The sequence below is a fragment of the Saimiri boliviensis genome, chromosome 9, assembly GCF_048565385.1.
Source record: "Saimiri boliviensis isolate mSaiBol1 chromosome 9, mSaiBol1.pri, whole genome shotgun sequence".
Taxonomy (NCBI): Eukaryota; Metazoa; Chordata; class Mammalia; order Primates; family Cebidae; genus Saimiri; species Saimiri boliviensis.
Genome location: NC_133457.1, coordinates 29,428,689 through 29,447,906, shown reverse-complemented (window position 1 = coordinate 29,447,906; position 19,218 = coordinate 29,428,689). Strand labels below are relative to the sequence as shown.

General features: G+C 35.5%; 1 protein-coding gene across 5 annotated transcripts in view; it reads right to left on the bottom strand.

Annotated features, from left to right (window-relative positions):
* The window catches only part of LOC101039884 (vitamin K-dependent protein S-like), a 752,700-nt gene that overhangs the window by 109,572 nt on the left and 623,910 nt on the right, over positions 1-19,218 (bottom strand). For 2 of the 5 annotated variants that reach the window (XM_074405626.1, XM_074405625.1), the window contains 2 exons: positions 14,782-14,919; positions 825-906 (listed from right to left, as the gene is read on the bottom strand). In XM_074405626.1, coding sequence (XP_074261727.1) covers positions 825-906; positions 14,782-14,919 — 220 coding nt within the window. Of the gene's footprint in view, positions 1-824; positions 907-7,399; positions 7,592-8,271; positions 8,392-10,155; positions 10,251-14,781; positions 14,920-19,218 lie in introns of all 5 variants that reach the window. The other 3 variants (XM_074405627.1, XM_074405628.1, XM_074405629.1) reach the window with 3 other exon arrangements.

The window sequence follows — 19,218 nt, the reverse complement described above, 5'->3', positions numbered from 1 at the left end:
GAACATTGCTCACAAAAGATGAGTAACCGAAATGCCAGCAGGGACCTTACTGTACCTCAGAAAGTGAAGTAAACTTGGTTTCCCCAATTCCATCATCTATGAGAAGCTAATAAACTCTTCATGATCTGGCAATCCCTAGAGACTTACATCCTCATTGACTCTCTGCCTTCAGCTTTTGTGCCTGTACAAGCGGTTCCTTTTTTGTGTTTTATTAACCCATGTAGGAATTGTGGCCTCTTCACTGGTTTACACAGACACACACATACACACACACACACACACACACACACACACACACACACACTCTGTGCACATCGATATTTTGTGACATTTTTATTCCTCATTTTTTCTTTTTCTCTCTACCTCCTCCCCTTTTCTTCTCTAATTTTCATCTGTCATTCTCCCTGGTTTCCCCAAGGAAATCTGTTGTTCTTCATTTTGTTATGCAGAGAACACAAATTCTCCTAAACTCCTACATCTAAACCTGTATTAACTTTTTCCTCTGTAGAAGAAAAAGGCTTTCTCTGTAAGAGGATTCATCCTGCTTAGATCACAGTTGGAGATTTAAGTATCACTTATTTTGTTGTTACACATGTCATCAGTCAAAACAATTGTACTCGTGTGTGTGTGTGTATAGACACCGCTTTCACAGGCTTTTACTTCTTCAGAAAAAGACCATCATCTTGAAAAAGATACATGCAACTTTCACTTAATTTCCCATTGGAAACCCCAAGAACTTAAAGAGTCATCTCACTGACTGGCACCAGGCATTCCTACCATCTTCACAAGTTTTCCCATGAACTCCTGGGGGGCTCTGGCATTACCTAGTCAGAAGATCACAAGTGCCTCCATTCTGACAATTACAGATGCTGCCACATTCTTTCTCGTTGGTCTCCAGGGAACAAGCTGTGAAGAAAATAGAGAAGATGAACAGGTAATAGAACACATGTTCTGTGATACAAATGGAGGGAAAAAATAGCTTGTCTTTCTATCAAGATAGATACCAACTAATTAAAAACTCAGTAGCTTACAGACCCAGGAAAAACTTCTGGCATGTTCCTAGTTTGTATAGCATAATCACTCCTGAGGGGATTACTGATAGGGGTAGTTAAAATAATGATGACTGAAAAAATTGCTAGCAAGTTTCAAATGCAAAATTGTTTTAATTCTTAAACTCTAACCCTCACACTTTCAAAGCTACCCAGACAGACATTTTTGCTGTACAATTCTAACCAACCCTAATGAGAAACAAACTGTATCTTCTATTTTGAAAACTGAGGGAAAATGCTTTTAAAATGTTGCCGGGCGCGGTGGCTCAAGCCTGTAATCCCAGCACTTTGGGAGCCTGAGGCGGGTGGATCAAGAGGTCGAGAGTTCGGGACCATCCTGGTCAACATGGTGAAACCCCGTCTCTACTAAAAATACAAAAAATCAGCTGGGCATGGTGGCGTGTGCCTGTAATCCCAGCTACTCAGGAGGCTGAGGCAGGAGAATTGCCTGAACCCAGGAGGCGGAGGTTGCGGTGAGCCGAGATCGCGCCATTGCACTCCAGCCTGGGTAACAAGAGCAAAACTCCGTCTCAAAAAAAAAAAAATGTCATATACTTTTAATCAGGAATAAATGCAGCTAAGGTTTTCATGGGGGTCCCAATACAGTTTGCATTGTTAAAAATAATATAAAGTCAGGCATATAACAGTTTTCATCAGTTTGTTGGCATTTTTTGTGTTTAGTGCTCTATAAAAACAATAAATTGGGACAATGTCTGTGACTTTATATTTTAATGTAAGCAAATATAGCTGTTGAGATAATTTCAGTAATCATTGTAATTGAAATTTTATCATAATAGGTTAAATGTTATAAAATTCCATTTATATAATCTTCTCCGTTCATCCCCTGCTCCCATTCCAGATGCTAATATGGAACTTGGCTTCCTAGTCACCCTTTGATTTCAAGTCATAGGCTACCATGAAAGGGAAAAAAAGAATAAAACAAAAAATGAGAGACTGGCAACAAACATTTGTTGGGGCCTATATGAGTAATTTACATGTTAATGTTTGAATTTTAATAGCAATTATAGAAAGGGCAATTTAAAAAAAAATCTGTAAAATGAAGTTAAGGAAGTTTAAATAGCTTGCACAGTGTCTGGATTATAGCATATCATCAGTATAGACCAGGCATCCCCAAATTTTTTACACAGGGGCCAGTTCACTGTCCCTCAGACCATTGGAGGGCCGCTACATACTGTGCTCCTCTCACTGACCACCAATGAAAGAGGTGCCCCTTCCTGAAGTGCAGCAGGGGGCCAGATAAATGGCCTCAGGGGTTACATGGGGCCCGCGGGCCGTAGTCTGGGGACGCCTGGTATAGAGAAACCAACACTATAACCTGACACTCCCTCATGAACTAAACTGTGATTATCATATAGTATATAGATTTGCCAAATACTTCAATAGACCGAATAGTGCAAAGATCCTGGGGAAGAAAGCAAATATATCCTAAACCATAGCTGGATGATGTAAAAAAAGGTCATAAATCTCTCCTCCCATGTTTTAGTCTACTCATTTGTCATACAAAAAATATTCCTATCTTTCCTTTCCACTGGATAGAGTCTCACAATAATAAATGATTTTAACATGAAGTCTTTTCAGAAGAAACGGGGTTCTAAAAATGTGCTATTATAATTAAATAACATATTGTCATTTTAAAATTATTGCAGTATAATGATTGAAGAAATTGCTAAGAAATCAAAGTGAATATTTTCATTATAGACTAATAACTATATTGGGCTAGAAGATCTACTCAATGGGAAATCTGACTTCCTAGATCTCCACTGAAAGCTCCTTTTCACTTCTTTTGCTGTATTTGAAAAGCTGGCAATCTTAAAAATATAGCCAATGAATAACCGCTCTCTCCCACTTATTGTAGTTTAAAGGAATTCGTTTTTATTATTTTTATTTTATTTTTTTGTAGAGACTAGGTCTTCCTTTGTTGCTCAGGCTGGTCTCAAACTCCTGGCCTCAAGTCATCTTCCTGCTTCAGCCTCTCAGAGTCTTGGGATTATAGGCATGAGCTGGCACCCCTGGCCAATAGAAATTTTAAAGAAAATATTACCACTCTCTCTTTTGGTTAAAAAAATAATGAACAATTATTTTGCATTTTTCCCTAAATGGATTGTTCTGTTTCCATTTTTGTAAAAGGAATGAGAGAAGGATAGAGAGAAAATGCAAAGAAGATAGAAGGTCTGCTTCCAGGGGTAGACTCCTCTTTATTGCAACATGCAAAAATTTAAGAGATCTCCAAGGTTTTCTAAAGCCAAAGAAGATGCCATCTCATCTTTATTTTATCATTAAGCTCATTTTCAATATTTTGATATTAATTTCATATCATAGATATTTTATTCTTATGTGTTAAAGATAGATTTTTATTTTTTTATTTTTTGTTTTTAAATTTATTATTGTGTAAAATATTTTCATATTAGTTTTTTATTTAGTTTATTTTATTCTTATTTGTTTGAGATAGATTTTTTGCTTTTTAAAAATTATGTTAGGGATCAAGTATTGGGAGATGCATGTTTATCAATAAAACTTAAAATACAAGGTAAATATTAACTTATTAGTAGTCATGCAATAATATTTCTTTGATCCCAATTTTATATATTTGGGTGTGTCAAGTTGCAGGTCAATGCAGCTGGGGGTTTCAACACCAAGTTTTATTCATGTGTGTATTCATGCACTGGATGCTTCCAATGTGGAGAAATTCACAATGAATAAGCATGAATAGGATCTGGCCAGTGAACTCTCAGTCTAGTAAAGAAGATAGAAAATGAACATAGTAAACTAATCCAATATATATAGAGAGAAATTTTTAAATCCACCCAAAAGATAAATAGCTGTGTTAGACTGAGGCCATCAAATAAAGCTTCATGTAATTGGTGGCAATAGGCCTTCCAGGTGACAGTTTAGCAAAAGGTACAAAGATGAAAAGTGCAGCACATTAAGAAGTGAATGGTTTAGTTTGCCGGAAGTCATAGGTTGGGCAATGAGTTATGACTAGGACAAAAAGCCAAAGGATATATGGGAGTCTGATGGCCATTAGTGACTGGGTAAGCTGTGTACACTTTATGTGCAAGGAAAGATACAAAATTTTTGAGCAGCAGAGAAACATGATCAGAGGGACACATGAGGGACATCCTCAAAACCCTAACAAGTAAGCTTGGTTAAACTTTCTATGTTATCACTCAAGTTTTGCATCTATAGCATTCAATAGTAATAACAATTGTGTTCTTCCCATATTTAGAGAGTTCAAAAGAACATCTGTTCACATCATCTTGCAAGCCAATCACAAAGACTAGGACAAAACATTTAAATAAGTAGAACTCAAAAGATGAATTTAAAAAGAGAAAGAAGAAACAGAGATAGTTAATACATTGTATTTTATCACTTGGAAGTTTTAACTACTGAAAGCATACCTTCATTTAAAATATGAAAGAAAGTAATTTGGGGAAATATCATTTTTAAATCTTTGAACTTACTCATGAGAGCTCTGTATAAAAAAGTTAAACCAGTGTCATTGGCTGTGTTAACACATTTTTAAAAAGAAAAAGAAAAAAAAGCTATACAAAACCAAGCAGCAAACAGTCAAACAAGTTCATTTAAATTGCACTTTGTAGTACAAATCCTTTCCTTTTTTCTTCATTGGGAATAGCTTGTCAGGTCCTAATGATTTATTTAAATGGAGGGATTTTTATAGGTCTAGAATATTAGGATCCTTTATTAACTTTTACGTTCTGTGGATAAACAAGAGACAGCATGTCAAGTTTCCTAGGGAACACAAAATCTCCTTTTTTAATCACATATTCAGTTTAAAACCTCAGCGCTTCATAAGCATTATTTATGTACAACAAATAAATTGGCGTCTTGTAGGTAGCAATTGCTTACTTTAATAAAACGCTTTGGGGAGAACATATATAAAGGGGTAGTTTGGGGTGCTTACCCAATTCGCAGGGTATCACTTACTTTCATTACAAGAATGCCACCCCAACCTGCTGGGCAGGAGCAATCACTCTTTCTTTCCTGGCACTTTCCTCCATTCATGTGGTCCTTGCAGCTCAAGCTGCAATTGTGTCTGAAGATGTAATCTAAACAGACTGTCATGTGATGCCATCTTAGCCCGTAACTGTCTATGTAACTAAAAATCAAAATAAAACCCTTAATTTTCCTAAAAAAAACAAAACAAAACAAACAAACAAACAAAAAAACAACTATGATCCTTGAGCATAGTTCTTAAGGAAACTTTAAACAAGACAACAGCAAGCTGTGGCATTTAAAATAAAGCTTATTTTACTTTTTCCAATTATTACATTGGAATAGTATCCCTAAGAATATTTAGAATCTTTAGGAATTTCTTTTTTAAAAAAGAAATTATTGATTTGAGAATAAAAATATAATGTTCAATGTTACTGAAATTTTGATGCTTTTTCTTTCAGGATTTTTAAAGCAGGGTTTTGTTTTCTAAGTAAATCTTTTTATTAAAATTTAATACACACACAGAGAAGTACACAAATCTAAACTGTATGCTTTAAACTTCTTTTCACATTGTAAACAACTTATGTAAATGTCACCCTGATCCAGATACAGAATATTACTAGGAATTCAAAACCTCCAAGGTGACTTGATAATTTTCAATCATTAATTTCATATATTAAGCACTGTGATCTCTATCACTACAGACTGTTTTCTCTCTTCTTTTTTAACTTTTTATAGGTAGAATTGTAATGTATGTACTCTTTGCTGTCAAACTTCTTTCATGCAATATAATGTATGTGAGATTCATCCACATTGTGTAAGTTTATTTTTTATGGTTATATGGTATTCCATTGTATTAATGTACCACAATGTATTTATTTATCCATTCTGTTTTTGAGGGAAATTACCATATCAAATAAAGGTGGAGAGAATTGTATTCAGTTGTTTGAGGCTCATTCCATTTTAACTTTTGTCCCTGTTTCTAGGGTAGGGCCTTTATGATGCCATAATTGAAACCCTGGCATTTTTACCAAGGCCTCTGTACTTTGGCAGGTTGTGAGCTCCAGCTTCTGCCTCCCATCATCATGAAACTGCTGATAAATGTGCTTCACTCTTCAAGTTCTTCACAGCTATCCATCAACTGGCAAACGGCTTGAGGAGAGAAGCACTTGAGACCATCCTGCTTGTCTGGTCTTCTCTTCTTTGCAGATATTGGCCACTTAAATTATGACTGTCTTTGTTGCCTCCAACTATTTCTCTTCGGACTTTGATTAGCCAAAGCATAAGGAGTTTAATTAAGAAACAGGGCCGGGCTCGGTGGCTCACGCCTGTAATCCCAGCACTTTGCGAGGCCAAGGCGGGTGGATCACGAGGTCAAGAGATCGAGACCATCCTGGTCAACATGGTGAAACCCCGTCTCTACTAAAAATACAAAAAATTAGCTGGGCATGGTGGCGCGTGCCTGTAATCCCAGCTACTCAGGAGGCTGAGGCAGGAGAATTGCCTGAACCCAGGAGGCAGAGGTTGCAGTGAGCCAAGATCGCGCCATTGCTCTCCAGGCTGGGTAACAAGAGCGAAACTCTGTCTCAAAATAAAAGAAAAAGAAACATTAAAGTACTTCTGTTTTTATACAGAAACATTTATTGATATTATGATTTAAGAACTGCATAAAAATATTTTTCCTATTTTTCTGAATACATTCTAAAGCAATCATCAAGCTTTGATATTATTAAAATACAACAAGTAGGGAGAGAACAAAAAGAACAGCTCTGTTTTACAAAGAAAAGAAAAGAAAGCAGTGGACTGGCTGCAAACTGTTACTTATGATAGAGACTGACTTTGATCAGAATTGAGTCGATGCTTGAGTTCTGTTGTTTAGATACATAAGAAAAACTGCTCACATTTCAAAGAGTTTTGGTCCACTTAAGCATATTAAACAATTAGTTGTCTGCATTATAAAACCTAGAAAGGAATTATAGTTTAGGGCTATTTAAGGTAAATTTTAACTATATAAAGTAATTTCTAGTGGAATTTTAATAGAAGAATTAAAAGATCTCAAACTTTCTCCCATTATGCTAATTTAAAGATATTTTTCAGCTCCATTTTCCTGTATTAACTTCAAGAGCACCCCTCCACCCTGTACTCCCACTTCTACAAGTACCTACACAGCACTCCTTTATTGTACAAAAGGAAAAAAAAAAAAAAGACAAAAGATGATGGATTTGACAGGAAACTGAAGAAGTGACTTTGGCCCTACTTTTCTTGCAAACTTTATGTTAAAACATATGACGGCATTAAATATTGATAGTAAAATTGTCTACAAAAATGTAGTAAATTGTCTAAAAATAAAAGTGAATATAAATGCTTTTACACACCACATTTGTGCAAAGCAGTCAGTTCTCTACGAATATCTTTTTCTTCTTCCTCCTCATCTTCTTCATCTTTGTAGGTGGGAGGCAGAAAGGTAATAACATAATGAAGCTGTTGAGGTGGACTCTTGAATAGAAGACCTGGAAACCTCACAACTTCTAATTCCTCTTCTTCCTCTAGCTCATCATCATCTAAAGCTAAGGCCATAGAGGAAAATGCGAGGTTTCAACTTGGTTAAAAGAAGGAAAACTGTGCAAAGGTTGATAGAGAAATGAGAGATTTTGAACTAGACAGCCAAAGCAGGGGGTGACAGAAAGGTAAAATGCTTTGAGATGGCCATTTCAAAAGTCTATTGTAAATGAAGGTGAGAAGCTGCCAGCACAAAGTTAAAACTGTAGCAGAGAGAACAAAAGAAGATAAGGAAAGATCTTAGTCTGTGACAAGAGAAAGGGAAAGGCAGGTTGATTTAAGAAATATGTGGCCTCCATTGCTCCTCAAGAACAAAGCCGGGCGCGGTGGCTCAAGCCTGTAATCCCAGCACTTTGGGAGGCTGAGGCGGGTGGATCACGAGGTCAAGAGATCGAGACCATCTTGGTCAACATAGTGAAACCCCGTCTCTACTAAAAATACAAAACATTAGCTGGGCATGGTGGCACGTGCCTGTAATCCCAGCTACTCAGGAGGCTGAGGCAGGAGAAGTGCCTGAACCTGGGAGGCGGAGGTTGCAGTGAGCCGAGATCGCGCCATTGCACTCCAGCCTGGGTAACAAGAGTGAAACTCCGTCTCAAAAAAAAAAAAAAAAAAAAAAAAAGAACAAGATAAGGATGGAAGCAGTTTAGAAAATACATTAACACAGTAAAATTCTTCAGTGACTTACAGGTGGAAGTTTTTCTGTCATTTCCAATTCTGTAGGCTTCTTCACACTACATTCGTTATGTTCCCACAGAATTAATGTAGCTGGTCATGACTATACTGACATCCAGACACTCATCCACATCTAAGAAAATTTAAACAATTTCTGCTTTTAGGCATTGAGAGAGAAGATAGATCTTCGAAAATAATGGGCAAATTTGTGTCTCTCTTGTGATCTTTATTAATCCATAACAATGTACTGCCACATAGAAAGCAAGCATAGCCCCCCATTTTTTTCTCAAGTACACTCTGCCAATGATTTCTCTCTCACTGATTTTCAAGTTTACCGAACATCATCTACACAGAAAAGGCATTTCTGAGGCTTTGTTTGTGAGGTTTAGATGAAGAACTTAGAATAAATTCAATAGTCTCAGGCTGTGTACCCTTTGTGGAATGTTCATTCACTCTTGAATTACTCAATATATATGATAGAAAACATACTCTGTGTATAAGTCAGTACAAGGTTTGTAGAGAATTTCAGAGATGAAAGAATTTTAGGCCTTGACTGCATGTGAGTTACTGGTTTATGACCAAATTTGGGTCCAGACTTTGGTCAATACCTTCACAATACTAAAAGTTCATCTGTGAGCTTCTAAGCTTTACCTCAGCTTGTTGATGCCTTTTCCATTTGCATGCCTGTATACAAGTATGTATGTTCATACCATACAATCATCTCTTGGCTCATTCTGCTTAAGAGCAGATGGTACATAAATTTTAAAAATGTTTTTGGCTCTGTTAATCGGAGGTAATGTGGTAAGTGGCAATATACTCTACTGTGTTTAGTATATATAGATATCATAGTTGCGTGTTCATTGCTGTTATCTTCATTGCAAGGCTGGGGGAGCTTGGCTATCTGTCATCTTTGACAGAATTCTGAGATTTGTTTCTTTAAGCAAAGAAAAACTAATTTCTCTGAGGCATTACAGTCTTATATAATTTGATTATTATTGGAATAGATATCAATCTTCTAACCTTTACTTTGACTTTAAGAAAAATCAGTTCAAAATAATAATAATAATAATAATAATAATAATAAAATGAAAATGTTAAGATTAAACATTTAAGGAAAACTTTTAAATTACAGTAATGACTATATGAGCTATTCTTAATTGTATAAACAAAGTCAACAAACTCTACTCACTAAATTCAAACTCTTCTATATTAAAAAGAAAATACACAAGCCAAAAAATCACCTGAAAGTCAAGTGAACTAATTTTAACAAGTAAGGAAACTGTAAATGACTCATTTTAAAACTTGTATTAGCTATATTAAGAGCAGATATGTAAGGGATTCTGGTACAGATTTGGACTGTGGCTTGTGAACTGACAGTCCTTTTGCTCTCTAACTAAAAGAACTCAGTTAAAATGCCTTTCAGTAACCAACTTTCTAATTCCAGTCAAGTTTGCCATGGGTGGTTTCTTTGGCAGTGTGCCTTCCAGAATCTCTCATTCGCCTTTAATATATATTGAACTGTGCGAAAGGGATTACGGGCCAATGAATATGATAATAATAATAGCTCCTTTAAGTTGAGTAATTTTTCTATGTCAGCCACTGCACTAGGCACTTTACATTTATTACTTTTCTTAATTTCCCCACTAATCCTATTATTGTCATCACTTTACTGAAGAGGAGCTAAGGCTCATAGCAGTTGAAGTCGCCCAAGTTTAAATGATAGTAAATGGTAGAATCACATAGAAATATGACTAACTATCTTTAGTGTGAAAGCCTTCCCTTGCCCGCCCTGGCCCTCTGCCTCAGACATTTCTCCTCCTTTATTACTCCATCACGTCAATTATTTCATGTTAAAACTCAGGAATTTACCATCACATCCACAACCATCTGAACTGACCTGAAAGCCTTCCTGACAACTGCATTAGTAGCCTCCTAAATAGCTGATGCAGAGCTGGGCACAGCAGGTTTCTCCATTCTCACATTTATCAAGATCTGAAGGGAGAAATAGCACTGCTGTTAGTGCAGAGACAGGTTTGATGATTCTATAGAAGCACTGATAAGATTCACTTCTAAATTAAAGCTGTTTTACTGATCATTTTCTATTTATCAGGCCATGTAATACAAACAGCGGAGAAACCTTAACACAAAAATAAGGAGACCCACTTTTGGTTTACGTTTCTTCATGCTTCTTCTATGCCTGTTATTTATTTTAAAAGAATGTAAATAATCTCCAAATGCATTTATAAGCATAGGAAAATATCTCTCTGCTATTTTTCCAGTGTAAACGGTAATTGGACTGAATAAACAGAGAAGCTGAAGAACAAAAAAACAGCCTAAGAAAAAGGAGACAAAAAATTCCATTTAGTGAACATTTGACAGCTGCAAAGAGGAGACAGTCTTAGACACCGTAACATGTTTGTCCTTCTAGAACTTTAGATCAAAGAGTGTTTCCAGGCAAGTGATCCCAACTGCCTGACTGGGAAGACAAGTGGTAACTACAGTTCTGAGAGAGGGCAGAAGACTTATTTTAAGAATTATGTTTTAAATTATAGAACATTTCAGAACATTTGTTTGAATATTTAGATTATACTGTGACTGAGATGAGTGAGGTCTGGGGTTTTTTTCTTCCATCTGTGACATCATTATCCTGAAATGCCTTGTCAGATAAGCAATTTTCTAAGTAAGGATCTTTAAGCCTCTTTTAGCACAATTATTTCAGAATTCTACAATCCTGAGTGCTTTCTATTAAGATATAACTGCCCTGGGGAAAATAGAAATGCACCAGAAGATGTCAAATTGTAAGTTTTCGGTCAAAGGATAACCTATTTAACCTGAGTTTTGAGGCGAGATCATTTCTAACATAATTGGTCCAGGAAGTAGCAACATATAATTTGTCCCTGCTTTCCTTAGGCTGAACACCTGGGAATTATTTGGTCAGGGTTGTTTTTTTTTTTTTTTCCCACTCTAGGCCTTGGTTCAATTTGAGACCCTCTGTTTGTTGAGTTGTTAAGGTGGGTGGCCAGTCAGTGCTGAGTTTACAAAATCCTATTATTCCATAACTACATAAGCAGCTACAGATAAAAAAGGTCAGTGTCTCAATTAACCCTGGAAAGGGTATCAACTCAACAAAATGAAGACAAGAAAAAGAAAGGAAAGAAAATGCAATCAGTCAATCAAGGTGAAGGGTCACCATAAAATATCTCAATGAAGGTCATTTAGACATAAAACATTCTTTTTCCCCAAAAGTGTCAAAAGCAGAGCTACTCATAAAATTCTAAATGATATTATTTTTCTTTCTAGTACTAAATCTTTCTTTTATTAATCCTTTTGATTAAATAGTATGATGTAGAAAATAAAAAACTTATAAAATATTAATTTTCAAGGCTGGGCATAGAGGCTCATATATAATCCCATAACCTTGGGAGACTGAGGTGAGAGAATCGCTTGAGCCAAGAAGTTTGAGGTTGCAGTGAGCCATGATTGTACCACCTGCACTCCAGCCTGGGTGACAGGGTGACACCCTGTCTCAAATAAATAAATAAATAAATACTCATTTCTAAAGACCATTTATTCACTGGTAAAAAGGTAATTATTCATTTCAAATGTACACATACATATTTTACTTATTTGAGAACAGACTAATGTCACAGACGCTTTATAAAAAACAGTCATGTATATAGGAAATCAAGAAATTTTCTTTTTATTTTATATTAGTATCAACTTTGAAAAAATATATATGAAAATGTACAAAAAATCTGAAAAAAAAGTCAGCCAGTCAGCACATAGTTAATTAGAACTATCCAAAGGCAAAAACTTATGAGGGCTTAAACCTGAGATGTGTTAACAGAATTTGAAAGACAGGCATATAAAATACAAATGTCTGACAAGCAATAAGTCACTAAATTTAACAACTGGCCAGTTATTAGAAAATATTTATTATTTCTAATCTTATTCAGTAACTATATATGGGGAAGAGATACAGAAGATCAAGTTTTTCACTTTTGATGCTTTTCTAAAATCAAAGCTGAAATGTTTCATTGTTTTGCCTGGCTGCAATTGGTCCTCTACTTTTCATTAGAGCTAAAGTTTTACGTATGGATTAATTTCGGTACAATGCTAAAATGTTTGGCATAATGGCCAATTTAGGAAAAGTATGATCATCAGAGAGGAGGATAATTAAAAGGGAAAATTAAGCATAACAAAAGAAAAGGAAATATTAAATAATATTGAGGAAATATTAAGCATAACAAAAGAAAACAAACAGGGTATCATTATTCCTGAATGATGACAAATCACTGCTTTCAGAACTTGGAAGTATTTTCAGAATCAGGACACATAGTAATGTAGTTTAATACTTGCCATTCCTATGTTTAGTCGCAAGCAAACATCTAACAAAATAAAATTTGAAAAAATTTAGAAAACAGGTGATGTAATAATTGAGTGGCAAGACATTTTAATAAAAACTTGTGATGTAGGAAGAATGGGGTTTCAGATGAGTTCCAAATGAGAATTCTATATATGAGACAAGCTAGAATAGCCCCGGAGGAACGTTAATAGAAGAAGAATCCAAAATGGATCATAAAATGATAGACTGAGGGACTTATTTTCCAACTGTGTGTGATGCAGTGTTGCTCCTTGCTATTTGAGAACAGGGAATCCTGAGACCTGTAGGTCTGAAGGCTCTGGTGGTATCTGAGAAGACTTTTTTAAAAACTTGAAAAGTTTTTTAAAAGCCTAAGGAATAATGTTATAGATGAAATAAAACATTTATTTATTTATTTATTTATTTATTTATTTTTGAGACAGGGTCTTGCCCTGTTACCCAGGCTGTAGTGCAGTAGTGCAATCACAGCTCACTGCAACCTCAATATCCTGGGCTTGAGTGATCCTCTCAATTCAGCCTCCCAAGTAGCTGGGAGTGTACCACCATGCTGGTTAACTTTTAAATTTTTTGTAGAGGTGGAGTTTCCCCATGTTGCTCCAGGCTGCCAAATTCCTGGACCAAGCAATCTTCCCACCTCAGCCTCCAAAAGTGTTAGGATTACAGGCATGAGACTCAGCGCTTGGCTTTGGTTTTCTTTTCATTGCTGGAAAAATGAAATTAACTTGAGCCATAAACAATATAACATTGTCATATTGACAGCTGAAATTTCACAAATAGGCAATTTTCTACATTTTAACCCTGGCAGATGCTATTGTTTTCTAGCTATAAATAAGAACATTACTGAGTTGTAGTTTTCAAAGAATAAAGAAAACACTAAATTTAGGTTGCAAAGCAAAGGCCCGGCAAAATTTCAGTTTCTCTTATCCAATACTCAAAAGAGGAATAAACATGGAGAGCTATAAGGAAGAAAGGAGAAGATGGAGGGAAAAAAGAAGCAAGCAAGGAAGAAAGGCCTTAATTTTTTTCTATGGATGCAAATCTTATTATGGTAGGAAAAAAAGTAAGCATGTTTTTCATTAAATAATAAGATGTGAGGAAAGCAATTGGCTTCAATATGTTAACCACTGTAGACTCTGAGAACAATACTGAAAGCAATGTCGGATCAAGAAATACAATTACATTGTTTTGAATGTATAAAACCAGAATACTGCAGAATTTCCTGAGTTTCATTCTGTGTCATCATCCTGCTGAAGTAAAATGTCTTAAATACTTAAACCATTGATTTTTTTTTCTTAGACTTCAAGTTGTCTCTATCTAACCATACTGAGTAGCATCAAATGGTCAAAATATTTTTATTGTCATTTTTAAAAGAGAAAATATTAAGCATAACAAAAGAAAACAAACAAATAAGGTATCATAATTCCTGAATGATAACAAGTCACTGCTTTAGAAATTTGGAAGTGTTCTCAGAACCAGGGCACATAGTAATATAGTTTGATACTTGCTATTCCTATTTATAGTCGATATTCCTTTTTCTCAGAAATGTTTCATTATGAAACAAGGTTAAGGTAGAATTTTATTTTCTTCATTTTCTCAAATGATATAAATTCTAATAATATGTTGAGAAAGTTAGCATTTAAAAATGAATTTGAGCTGGGAAGTCCAAAGAATGAATTTTTTAAAGTTGTCTTTTAGAATACAGCTATCTGCCATCCAAAGTTAAACATACACCCCAAACATTGCCAAGTTGAAAACCAATGCAAATAATTTAGTTTCTGCTTGAGGTAGAGAACATTGGGGTACGTGACAGCATTTGATATTGAAATTACAAATTATGTTAAATAGTTGGCTAGATCATGTAATATTTTCCCGAAATAAATCTATTAAGGGGATCTATTTCATGGAAGTGTTTGAAATCTCCTTTAACTTCAAGGTAAATATCTAAATGTAATGGTATCTTCTGCCAGGTACTCCTTCCTTTACATTTATTCAGTAGCGAAAGACACTCTTTCTCTTCAATTTATTTGTTCTTACAGTTTGAGAGATATGGTTCATGTTACAGCAGTAAGTACTACAGATTAAAAAGCTAGATTAATCCAGAGCAACTTTTGAATGAAGATGGCATTTACCAAACATTACCTATGCATGTTTTCTCATCTGAATCAAGCTGGTATCCATGGTTACAGGAACAACAGGGAGCACCAATTGCGTGTTCACAGTGATGGGAACAACCACCATTGTTCTTTTCACAGCTATTGACAATTTCCAACTCAATTCCTTTCCAAAACCAGCAAAAGAGGATTATTAGCATAATAATAGAGAAACCTGAATATATGTCAATAATGGACACATTCTCTCTATTGAGAGGATGACAAACTTTATTAGAAATCCATCAACACTCTACATATAAAAGTCTATTAAGCATTGTAAATGCCTATACCATATTAAATACTAATAAACATATAAATAATATTGAGTAAGTGATACAGAAAGATAATGATGACGCCACCACTGATTATTAAACACTTCCTTTAAGGAAACATGTTTTGGGAATTCTCGGTATTTTCGGGATATAATAAATATAATATATATACACATACATATATTGAATCAATGATCAAAAATCAAATAGGTTGTTTGCCAGCTGACATTTCTGTTCTTGAGGTAATAGTACGTTACTATTTGTCCTTCTTAGGGGCTATGAGCACATGAAAATACTGTTAAAAATATTCTTGGATTAAAAGTGTAAATGCAAACCCAATGATTTAGTTGATCACATGTAACTAACTAGGGTCATATTGATGCGTAATCAGCTTTGATTTACATGAGAATCACTTATTACATAAACAAATTATTACTGTGAAAATAAATTTGGCTGGTACATGCTACTAATTTCAGGCATACTGGTGGGCATGAGCCTCAGCAGATGAATGCCAATTGTCCTGAGCACACAAGCATTATAGTCTCTCATTTTCTAAGTCACAAAATGAGAATTACAAAAATGTTCAGAATCTGTGTTAAAATATGCAATTTAGATACTCTGCCATTTTTACCACTGAAGGTCTATGGGTCTTTATGTTATATGAACACACCTCTTCTTACTGAGTGCCTATATTGATTTATTTCCTCTGAGTCTCAACTCATGAATCATTTAGAAGAAAAAAGCTGGGGGGCGGGGAAACAAGAGTATTTGGGATTGTGACACTCCTTGAAAGCATGTATCACCATATAGTGGATGCCTAGACATCCGCTACAGTTCCAGAAACCATTCTACCTAATCCCTGGCATCCAGTCCAGGGCACACAGGCCCCTCAGATGCTCCCAAGCACCCAGAGCACATCCCTGTCATTGTGCCCATCCCATTGTGCCACCATCATCTTACACCACCCAGCTTGTAACAGATGTTTAAAATAGGTTTTAAATGATTGAATAAACAAAAGAAGGATTATGCTAATCAATTTATTGTTAAAAATAAGAATCCCTTTGGGTTTAGAAACAGCTAGTTTAGGACTAAGCAAAATTAGAAAGCTAAAGGAAAGATTAGTGAAGGAAATTGATATTTTTCATGAAATATTAACATACTCTTCAGGGAAACCTATTTCAAATGATGTCTCTGGTTGTAGTGATAGAGACACACAGATCTTTCTGATACAGAATTGAAGTTTTTTCTTACATATGCTTGATATTGCCAAATATGGTTCATAAATACTTAAAAAAAGAGGCATTTTAAACTATGAACCATATTTGGTATCTTAGAGTCTATCAAAGTAACCTCCGTCATTTCTTAGAAAAGTAAGGTCAGTTGATACGAAATCACTTCAGTAACATTTATGGACTGTTGGTTGTAAAAGCCAGGTCTACCACAGTCATTTTTCCCCCTACTATATGACATTTACTCTCTCAGATAGCTTTCATATTAAAGTTCAGATACACATTCATTTTTAAATTTATTTTTTAAAAATATTATTCCAACTAAATGAAGTTATTGTAAATACACTTATTTGAATGTCTAAATTATGCAAGGTATCATATGTTCTTATTAATCTAAATAATATAAGTATTAAATGATTTTTTTCTTAGGATCAATCAGAAAATTGAGGTTCAGAAAGGATAAAATACTTGCCTAAGATAGCAGAGCTGGTAAGAACCAAAGCTTTCTAATTCAGAGATGTTTTCCTATATAATATCATTTGTAAAGAGAAAATAACTAGGCGTGGTAGCTCACACCTCTATCCCAGCACTCTGGGAGGCGAAGGTGTGCAGATCACTTGAGCCCAGGAGTATGAGACAAGCTTGGGGTAATATAGTGAAATCCTGCTTCTATGAAAAAATACAAAAAATTAGCTGGGCATGGTGGCACATTTCCATGGTCTCAGATACTCAGAAGGCTGAGAGGTGGGAGGGTTGCTTGAGCTGGGGAGGTCATGAGCTGTGATCTTGCCTTTGCACTATAGCCTGGGTGACAGAATGAAAATTTCATCAAAAATTAAAGATCTCCTATTTTTTTTAAAAGCTAATAACCTATGTTACATTCATTATGAAAGATAGCTTGGCAGTCTTATAAACTTAAATATACATTTATGCTATGACCTTGTGATTCCAGCCCTAGGTATTTACTGAAGAAAAAAATGATTTTTTTAAAGTATGTTCATATAAAAACCTGTAAAAATGTTTATAGAAGCTCTCTTCATGATTACCAAAACCTGGAAACAACTCAAATGTCCTTAAATGGGTGAATAATAAACCAACAATAGTATATCCATACAGTAGAACACTTCCCATCAATGAGAAGTATTCTACTGTTGCTCTTCATATGAGCAACGACTTGGCTGAATCTTAATGGCATTATGTTGAATAAAAGGTTACACACAGTTTGATTTCGTTTATATGACATTCCTGAGAAAACAATATTCCAATGAGGGAGAACAATCAGGTAGATGTCAAAGGCTAGAGATGAGGAATAAGTGACAAGCCAAGGGTAGCACAAGGGGGTTTTCTGGGGTTGACAGAACTGTTCTTAATCATTACAGAAATCTGTATGTGTTAAAATTGACATGATTATATACTGAAAATGTTAATTTTACTGTCTAAGTAAAAAATAAATGAAGAAGAAAGAAAACCCTCCCTAGTTTCCACATTTTCTACAGTTACTGCCACATTGCCTAATCCTTAGCAGCACTTGATACCATTGACCATGTACTTCTCCCAACTTTTAAAATTTTGTTCTTCAGAAAATCACAGTATCCAACTTGTCCTTAAACCTTACTGGACATTCTTTTTCAGTCTTTCCTGTCTCTGTGTCACATTCTGGTTACTAAATGTTGACATCTCCAGTCTCAGTTCTCTCCTGCTTACTCGTCCAGACACCCTCCCTTTGTAGGGCACCCCATTCTTGCTCATGGCTTAAATACTGGCATTTCCAAGTTGACCAGTGGCTCACTCAAACTCTGACCACCATAAACTTCCAGACTTTTCTATTTACTTAGAAAATAGATAGAAACTACCTACATGTTATTTCTACTTGGCTCCCCAAACTTCAAACAGCAGAAATAGAACTCATGATTTCTTTTTTTTTTTTTTTTTTTTTTTTTGAGACAGAGTTTCGCTCTTGTTACCCAGGCTGGAGTGCAATGGCGCGATCTTGGCTCACCGCAACCTCCGCGTCCTGGGTTCAGGCAATTCTCCTGCCTCAGCCTCCTGAGTAGCTGGGATTACAGGCACGTGCCACCATGCCCAGCTAATTTTTTGTATTTATAGTAGAGACGGGGTTTCACCATGTTGACCAGGATGGTCTCAATCTCTCGACCTTGTGATCCACCCGCCTCGGCCTCCCAAAGTGCTGGGATTACAAGCTTGAGCCACCGCGCCCGGCCAGAACTCATGATTTCTAAATATACCCTGTATTTCACCTCAGAACTGGTTCTATTGGACTCCACATTTTAGTAAAGGCATTCTGATTCACCTGTTTTCTAACACCCCAACCCAAAAATTATTATTTATTTTTCTTTTCCTCACATCCACATTAGCAATTTATCTCAGCTGTCTCTGCAAAATAAATTTCGAATCTCAACTCTACTGCTACTAGCTTAATTGAAGCCACCACCACAGCTCACCTGAATGACTCTAATCTTGCTCTCACAGACACTCCCTGCTGTCCATTCCCTATAGAATAGCCACAGAAGTTTTTAAACAAAGAAAATCATATCACATTACTATGTATTCAAAACCATCAAATGCTTTCTCATTACATTTAGAATAAGAATCCAAACCCCTTGTGATGGCCAATAAGTCTTGTACAATCTGATTCTTCCCTTTCCCTGCCTACTGCTCTCACTGACTATCTCTATGCCTTGTTCATTTTTTTCCAACCCACACTGATTGTCTGTTTCTTAAAATATCAAACTCAGTCCTATCTTAGGGTCTTAGTTATTACTACTCCTTTTTCTTAGATCTTCTCATTCTATATTAACACTATCATCTTATAGATGATAGTACACATTTCTTTGGTTAATTTCCTATTTGCTATCTCCTCTGTAGGAACTTATGTTCCATAAAGGCAGGGGCTTTGCCTGACTC